This window comes from Sapajus apella, unplaced genomic scaffold (assembly GCF_009761245.1).
Source record: "Sapajus apella isolate SASKATOON/1434 unplaced genomic scaffold, GSC_monkey_1.0 scaffold273, whole genome shotgun sequence".
Classification (NCBI taxonomy): Eukaryota; Metazoa; Chordata; class Mammalia; order Primates; family Cebidae; genus Sapajus; species Sapajus apella.
The window spans coordinates 87,417-97,010 of NW_022437213.1; the positions used below are offsets into that span (position 1 = coordinate 87,417).

The 9,594-nt window shown below is 40.6% G+C and overlaps 1 protein-coding gene and 1 pseudogene across 2 annotated transcripts; both read right to left on the reverse strand.

Moving 5' to 3' along the window:
* Positions 1 to 7,535: 7,535 nt before the first annotated feature.
* On the reverse strand, positions 7,536 to 9,132 carry LOC116545464 (annotated as a pseudogene). Its single transcript, XR_004266322.1, has one exon. The product of XR_004266322.1 is annotated as an elongation factor 1-alpha 1 pseudogene (transcript).
* On the reverse strand, positions 8,348 to 9,153 carry LOC116545465 (putative elongation factor 1-alpha-like 3). Its single transcript, XM_032272006.1, has one exon. It carries the CDS (start codon positions 9,010 to 9,012, stop codon positions 8,449 to 8,451), a length of 564 nt encoding a protein of 187 aa, XP_032127897.1. The 5' UTR covers positions 9,013 to 9,153; the 3' UTR covers positions 8,348 to 8,448.
* Between the last annotated feature and the right edge of the window lie 441 nt (positions 9,154 to 9,594).

Sequence of the window (9,594 nt, forward strand, 5' to 3'; positions counted from 1 at the left end):
GAGGAGCAAGATCAAAAAAACTCAAAGTCTAGCAGAAGACAAGAAATAGCTAAGATCAGAGCAGAACTGAAGGAGATAGAGACACAAAAAACCCTTCAAAAAATCAATAAATCCAGGAGCTGGTTTTTTGAAAAGATCAACAAAATAGACAGACCACTAGCCAGATTAATAAAAAAGAAAAGAGAGAATAACCAAATTGATGCAATAAAAAACGATAAAGGGGATATCACCACAGATTCCACAGAAATTCAAATCATCATCAGAGATTATTACAAACAACTCTATGCACACAAACTAATAAACCTGGAAGAAATGGATAAATTCCTGGACACTTGCCTCCTGCCAAGCCTAAACCAGGAAGAAGCCGAAACCCTAAACAGACCCATAACAAGGTCTGAAGTTGAGGCAGTAATTAAGAGCTTACCACACAAAAAAAGCCCAGGTCCAGATGGGTTCACAGCTGAATTCTACCAGACATACAAAGAGGAGCTGGTACTATTTCTTCTGAAACTATTCCAAACAATACAAAAAGAGGGAATTCTTCCCAAATCATTTTATGACACTGACGTCATCCTGATTCCAAAACCTGGCAGAGACTCAACAAGAAAAGAAAACTTCAGGCCAATATCCATGATGAACATAGATGCAAAAATCGTCAATAAAATACTGACAAGCCGATTGCAACAGCACATCAAAAAGCTTATCCACCATGATCAAGTAGGCTTCATCCCAGGGATGCAAGGCTGGTTCAACATACGCAAGTGTATAAAGGTAATTCACCACATAAACAGAACCAAAGACAAAAACCACATGATTATCTCAATTGATGCAGAGAAGGCCTTTGACAAAATTCAACAGCCCTTTATTCTAAAAACACTCAATAAGCTAGGTATCGATGGAACATATCTCAAAATAATAAAAGCTATTTATGACAAACCAACAGCCAATATCATACTGAATGTGCAAAAACTGGAAGCATTGCCCTTGAAATGTGGCACCAGGCAAGGATGCCCGCTCTCACCACTGCTATTCAATATAGTATTAGAAGTTCTAGCCAGAGCAATCAGGCAAGAAAAAGGAATAAAGGGTATTCAAATAGCAAAGGAGGAAGTCAAATTGTCTCTATTAGCAGACGACATGATTGTATATCTAGAAGACCCCATCGTCTCAGCCCCAAACCTCCTGAAACTTATAAGCAAGTTCAGCAAAGTCTCAGGATACAAAATCAATGTGCAAAAATCCCATGCATTCCTATACACCAATAACAGACTTAAAGAGAGCCAAATCAAGAACAAACTTCCATTCACAATTGCCACAAAGAGAATAAAATACCTAGGAATACAACTAACAAGGAAAGTAAAGGACCTCTTCAAGGAGAACTACAAGCCACTGCTCAACGAAATAAAAGAGGACACAAACAGGTGGAGAAACATTCCATGTTCATGGTTAGGAGGAATCAATATCGTGAAAATGTCCATACTTCCCAAAGTAATTTACAGATTCAATGCTATCCCCATCAAGCTACCAATGACCTTTTTTGCAGAACTGGAAAATACCACCTTAAACTTCATATGGAACCAAAAGAGAGCCCGCATAGCCAAGTCTATTCTAAGCAAAAAGAACAAAGCGGGGGGCATCACACTGCCAGACTTCAAACTATACTACAAGGCTACAGTAATCAAAACAGCATGGTACTGGTACCAAAACAGAGATATAGACCAATGGGACAGAACAGAGGTCTCAGAGGCAAAACAACATATCTACAACCATTTGATCTTTGACAAACCAGTCAAAAACAAGCAATGGGGAAAGGATTCCCTGTTCAATAAATGGTGTTGGGAAAGCTGGCTAGCCATGTGCAGAAAGCAGAAACTGGACCCCTTCCTGACACCTTACACTAAAATTAACTCCAGATGGATTAAAGACTTAAATATAAGACCTAACACCATAAAAACCCTAGAAGAAAATCTAGGTAAAACCATTCAGGACATAGGTGTAGGCAAGGACTTCATGACCAAAACACCAAAAGCATTGACAACAAAAGCCAAAATAGACAAATGGGACCTAATCAAACTCCACAGCTTCTGCACAGCAAAAGAAACAATCATTAGAGTGAATCGGCAACCAACAGATTGGGAAAAAATTTTTGCAGTTTACCCATCTGACAAAGGGCTGATATCCCGAATTTACAAAGAACTAAAACAGATTTACAAGAAAAAAACTAACAAGCCCATTCAAAAGTGGGCAAAGGATAATGAACAGACACTTTACAAAAGAAGACATACGTGAGGCCAACAAACATATTAAAAAATGCTCATCATCACTGGTCATCAGAGAAATGCAAATCAAAACTACATTGAGATACCATCTCACGCCAGTAAGAATGGCGATCATTAAAAAATCTAGAGACAACAGATGCTGGAGAGGATGTGGAGAAATAGGGACACTTTTACACTGTTGGTGGGAGTGTAAATTAGTTCAACCATTGTGGAAGACAGTGTGGAGATTCCTCAAGGACCTAGAAATAGAAATTCCATTTGACCCAGCAATCCCATTACTGGGTATATATCCAAAGGATTACAAATCGTTCTATTATAAGGACACGTGCACACGAATGTTCATTGCAGCACTGTTTACAATAGCAAAGACCTGGAACCAACCCAAGTGCCCATCGATGATAGACTGGATAGGGAAAATGTGGCACATATACACCATGGAATATTATGCAGCCATAAAAAACGATGAGTTAGGGTCCTTTGTAGGGACATGGATGAACCTGGAAACCATCATTCTCAGCAAACTGACAGAAGAGCAGAACATCAAACACCGCATGTTCTCACTCATAGGCGGGTGTTGAATAATGAGAACACATGGACACAGGGAGGGGAGCACTACACACGGGTCAGTTGGGGGGAAATAGGGGAGGGAGGGCGGGGGGTGGGAAGCTGGGGAGAGATAGCAAGGGGAGAAATGCCAGATGTAGGTGATGGGGAGGAAGGCAGCAAATCACACTGCCAGGTGTGCTCCTATGCAACAATTTTGCATGTTCTTCACATGTACCCCAAAACCTAAAATGCAATAAAATAAATAAATGGAGAAAAGAAAAAAAAAAAAAAAAAGAACTCAGAATTCAAAAACTAACCCAGAACCGCACAGGTTAATGGAAACTGAACAACTTGCTCTTGAATGTTGAATGGATAAACAATGAAATGAAGACAGAAATAAAGATGTTCTTCGAAACCAACGAGAATGTAGAAACAACATACCAGAATCTCTGGGACACATTTAAAGCAGTCTCTAGAGGAAAATACATAGCAATAAGTGCCCACATGAGAAGCAAGGAGAGATCAAAAATTGACACCCTATTGTCAAAACTGAAAGAGCTAGAGGAGCAAGATCAAAAAAACTCAAAGTCTAGCAGAAGACAAGAAATAGCTAAGATCAGAGCAGAACTGAAGGAGATAGAGACACAAAAAAACCTTCAAAACATCAATAAATCCAGGAGCTGGGTTTTTGAAAAGATCAACAAAAGAGACAGACCACTAGCCAGATTAATAAAAAAGAAAGGAGAGAATAACCAAATTGATGCAATAAAAAACGATCAAGGGGATATCACCACAGATTCCACAGAAATTCAAACCATCATCAGAGATTATTACAAACAACTCTATGCACACCAACTAATAAACCTGGAAGAAATGGATAAATTCCTGGACACTTGCCCCCTCCCAAGACTAAACCAGGAAAAAGCCAAAACCCTGAACAGACCCATAAAAATGTCTGAAGTTTAGGCAGCAATTAAGAGCTTACCACCCAAAGAAAGACCAGGACCAGATGGGTTCACAGCTGACTTCTACCAGACATACAAAGAGGAGCAGGTACCATTCCTTCTGAAACTATTTCAAACAATAGAAAAAGAGGGAATTTTTCCCAAATCATTTTACGAGACCACAATCATCCTGATTACAAAACCCGGCAGAGACTCCGGGTTTTGGAATCCACAAGAAAAGAAAACTTCAGGCCAATATCCATGATGAACATAGATGCAAATATCTTCAATAAAATACTGACAAGCCGATTGCAACAGTACATCAAAAAGCTTATCCACCATGATCAAGTAGGCTTCATCCCGGGGAATGCCACACTGTGTTCAACATACACAAGTCTATAAATGTAATTCACCATATAAACAGAACCAAAGACAAAAACCATATGATTATCTCAATTGATGCAGAGAAGGCCTTTGACAAAATTCAACAGCCCTTTATGCTAAAAATCCTCAATAAACTAGGTATCGATGGAACATATCACAAAATAATAAAAAGTTATTGATGACAAACCAACAACCAATATCATGCTGAGTGGGCACAAACTGGAAACATTGCCTTGAAATGTGGCACCAGACAAGGATGCACTCTCTCACCACTGCTATTCAATATACTATTAGAAGTTCTAGCCAGAGCAATCAGGCAAGAAAAGGAAAAAAAGGGCATTCTAATAGGAAAGGAGGAAGTCAAATTGTCTCTATTTGCAGACGACATGATTGTATATCTAGAAGACCCCATCGTCTCAGCCCCAAATCTCCTGAAACTGATAAGCAAGTTCAGCAAAGTCTCAGGATACAAAATCAATGTGCAAGAATCACATGCATTCCTATACACAAACAACAGACTTAAAGAGAGCCAAATCAAGAGCAAACTTACATTCACAATTGCCACAAAGAGAATAAAATACCTAGGAATACAACTAACAAGGTATGTAAGGGACCTCTTCAAGGAGAACTACAAGCCACTGCTCAACGAAATCATAGAGGACACAAACAGATGGGCAAACATTCCATGTTCAGCGGTTAGGAAGAAACAATATCGTGAAAATGGCCATACTGCCCGAAGTAATTTACAAATTCAGTGCTATCCACATCAAGCTACCAATGACCTTCTTCGCAGAACTGGAAAAAAACACCATAAACTTCATATGGAATCAAAAGAGTGCCCGCATAGCCAAGTCAATTCTAAGCAAGAAGAACAAAGCAGGGGGAATCACACTACCGGACTTCAAACTATACTACAAGGCTACAGTAATCAAAACAGCATGGTACTGGTACCAAAACAGAGATATAGACCAATGGAACAGAACAGAGGTCTCGGGGGCAACACAACATATCTAAAACCATCTGACCTTTGACAAACCAGACAAAACCAAGCAATGGGGAAAGGATTCCCTGTTCAATAAATGGTGTTGGGAAAGCTGGCTAGCCATGTGCAGAAAGCAGAACCTGGACCCCTTCCTGACACCTCACACTGAAATTAACTCCAGATGGATTAAAGACTTAAACATAAGACCTAACACCATAAAAACCCTAGAAGAAAATCTAGGCAAAACCATTCAGGACATAGGTGCAGGCAAGGACTTCATGACCAAAACACCAAAAGCATTGACAACAAAAGCCAAAATAGACAAATGGGACCTAATCAAACTCCACAGCTTCTGCACAGCAAAGGAAACAATCATTAGCGTGAATCAGGAACCAACAGAATGGAAAAAATTTTTGCAGTTTACCCATCTGACAAAGGGCAGATATCCAGAATTTACAAAGAACTAAAACAGATTTACAAGAAGAAAACTAACAAGGCTATTCAAAAGTGGGCAAAGGATATGAACAGACACTTTACAAAAGAAGACATACATGAGGCCAACAAACATATGAAAAAATGCTCATCATCACTGGTCATCAGAGAAATGCAAATCAAAACTGCATTGAGATACCATCTCACGCCAGTTAGAATGGTGATCATTAAAAAATCTGGAGACAACAGATGCTGGAGAGCATGTGGAGAAACAGGAACACTTTTACACCGTTGGTGGGAGTGTAAATTGGTTCAACCATTGTGGAAGACAGTGTGGCGATTCCTCAAGGACCTAGAAATAGAAATTCCATTTGACCCAGCAATCCCATTACTGGGTATATATCCAAAGGATTACAAATTTTCCTAGTATAAGGACACGTGCACACGAATATTCATTGCAGCACTGTTTACAATACCAAAGACCTGGAACCAACCCAAATGCCCATCGACGATAGACTGGATAGGGAAAACGTGGCACATATACACCATGGAATATTATGCAGCCATCAAAAACAATGAGTTTGGGTCCTTCGTGGGGACATGGATGAATCTGAAAACCATCATTCTCAGCAAACTGACAGAAGAGCAGAGGATCAAACATCGCATGTTCTCACTCATAGGCGGGTGTTGAACAATAAGAATACATGGACACAGGGAGGGGAGTACTACACACTGGGGTCAGTTGGGGGGAAATAGAGGAGTGACGGTGGGGGGAGGGGAGCTGGGGATAGATAGCAAGGAGAGAAATGCCAGATGTAGGTGATGGGAAGGAGGGTAGCAAATCACACTGCAACGTGTGTACCTATGCAACAATTTTGCACGTTCTCCACATGTACCGCAAAACATGAAATGCAATAAGATAAACAAATGGGAAAAAAAAAGACTGCGTGTAAAACACAGGAGAAACGAATATTTCAAACTGCTCTGCTTTGTGGTCATTCACCTTACGAAGTTGCATCCATGGTTAGATTCAGCAAATTAGAAACACGTTTCTTTTAAAAGCTGCGTTTGGATATTCCAGAGTGAATGGGAGTATAGGCTGTAATGAGAAATATCTGACTCTAAAACAAAAACGGAGTTATCTAGCAGAATGGTTGTGCATGCGTACAATCAACTTTCAGAGTTAAACTGATGTGTGTGTGCAGCAGTTCAGAAACGCTTTCTTTGGAGAATCTAGAAACGGTTATTTCCAGCCATGTACAGTCATATAAGAATTAGCAGTAAGACTGCGTGTAAAACACAGGAGAAACGAATATTTCACACTGCTCTGCTTTGTGTTTGTTCACCTTAGGAAGTTGCATCCACAGTTACATTCAACGAGTTAGAAACACGTTTCTTCTAAAAGCTGCGTTTCGATATTCCAGAGTGAATTGGAGTATAGCATGTAATGAGAAATATCTGGCTCTAAAACAAAAAAGGAGCCATCTAGCAGAATGGTTGTCAAGGCCTAAAGTCAACTTTCAGAGTTAAACTGATGTGTGTGTGCAGCAGTTCAGAAACGCTTTCTTTGCAGAATCTAGAAAGAAATATTTCCAGCCATATACAGGCATATAAGCTTTAGCGGTATGATCACGTCTAAACCACAGGAGAAAAGTCTCTTTCAAACTGCTCTGCTGTGTGTTCGTTCACCTTAGGAATTTGCATCTATGTTTCAATTCAGCGACTTAAAAACACGTTTCTTCTAAAAGCTGCGTTTGGATATTCGTGAGTCAATAGAATTATAGGGTGTAATGAGAAATATCCGGCTCTAAAAAACGGAGCTATATAGCAGAATGATTGTAAAGGTGTATATTCAACTTACAGACTTAAACAGATGTGTGACTGTAGCAGTTCAGAAACTCTTTTTTTTTTCTCATTATACTTTTTTAATGGGTCTCAAAATTTTGTGACTAATGTTTGGTCATTTCCATTAAAAAGTACTGATTTTAAAAACTAATAACTTAAAACTGCCACAAGCAAAAAAGAAAACCAAAGTGGTCCACAAAACATTCTCCTTTCCTTCTGAAGGTTTTACGATGCATTGTTATCATTAACCAGTCTTTTACTACTAAACGTAAATGGCCAATTGAAACAATCAGTTCTCAGACCGTTCTTCCTCCACCACTGATTAAGACTGAAGTGGCAGGAGGTAGGGATAATATTCATTTAGCCTTCTGAGTTTCTGGTCAGACTTAGTGACCTTGCCAGCTTCAGCAGCCTTTTTGTCCACTGCTCTGATGACACCCACAGCAACCGTCTGTCTCATATCACGAACAGCAAAGCGACCGAGAGGTGGATAGTCTGAGAAGCTCTCAACACACATGGGCTTGCCAGGAACCATATCAACAATGGCAGCATCATCAGACTTCAAGAATTTAGGGCCATCTTCCAGCTTTTTACCAGAACGGCGGTCAGTCTTTTCCCTCAGCTCAGCAAACTTGCAGCTAATGTGAGCTGTGTGGCAATCTAGTACAGGGGCATAGCCAGCACTGATTTGGTCTGGATGGTTCAGGATAATCACCTGAGCAGTGAAGCCAGCTGCTTCCATTGGTGGGTCATTCTTGCTGTCACCAGCAACGTTGCCACAACGAACATCCTTGACAGACACATTCTTGACATTGAAGCCCATATTGTCCCCAGGAAGAGCTTCGCTCAAAGCTTCATGGTGCATTTCAACAGATTTCACTTCAGTTGTAACGGTGACTGGAGCAAAGGTGACCACCATACCAGCTTTGAGAACACCAGTCTCCACTCGGCCAACAGGAACAGTACCAATACCACCAATTTTATAGACATCCTGGAGAGGCAGGTGCAAGGGCTTGTCGGTTGGACGAGTTGGTGGTTAGATGCAGTCCAGAGCCCCAAGCAGCGTGGTTCCACTGGCGTTGCCATCCTTACGGGTGACTTTCCAACCCTTGAACCAAGGCATGTTAGCACTTGGTTCCAGCATGTTGTCACCATTCCAACCAGAAATTGGCACAAATGCTACTGTGTCGGGGTTGTAGCCGATTTTCTTAATGTAAGTGCTGACTTCCTGAACGATTTCCTCATATCTCTTCTGGCTGTAGGGTGGCTCAGTGGAATCCATTTTGTTAACACCAACAATTAGTTGTTTCACACCTAGTGTGTAAGCCAGGATGGTATGCTCTTGGGTCTGCCCGTTCTTGGAGATATCAGCTTCAAATTCACCAACACCAGCAGCGACAATCAGGACAGCACAGTCAACCTGAGATGTCCCTGTAATCATGTTTTTGATGAAGTCTCTGTGTCCTGTGGCATCAATGATAGTCACGTAGTACTTGCTGCTCTCGTATTTCCACAAGGGGATATCAATGGTGACACCACGTTCACGCTCGGCTTTCAGTTTATCCAAGATCCAGGCATACTTGAAGGAGCCCTTTTCCATCTCAGTAGCCTCCTTTTCAAATTTTTCAATGGCTCTTTTGTCGATGCCACCGTATTTGTAGATTAGATGGCCAGTAGTGGTGGACTTGCCCAAATCTAAATGTCCAATGACGACAATGTTGATATGAGCCTTTCCTTTCCATTTTGGTTTTTAGGGGTAGTTTTCACGACACCTATGTTCTGGCGGCAAACCCGTTGCGAAAAACAAGAAACGCTTTGTTTGGAGAATCTAGAAAGAGATATTTCCAGCCACATACAGGCACATAAGAACTAGCGGTAAGATTGCGTGTAAACCACAGGAGAAGCGTCTCTTTCAAACTCTTCTGCTGTGTGTTCGTTCAGCTTAGCAAGTTGCATCTATGTTTAGATTCAGTGAGTTAGAAACACGATTCTTTTAAAAGCTGTGATGGGATATTCCTGAGTGAATGGGAGTATAGGGTGTAAAGGAGAAATATCTGCCTCTAAAACAAAAATGGAGCTATCTAGCAGAATGATTGTCAAGGCGTATATTCAACTTACAGAGTTAAACAGATGTGTGAATGTAGCAGTTCAGAAACCCTTTCTTTACAGAATCTAAAAAGAG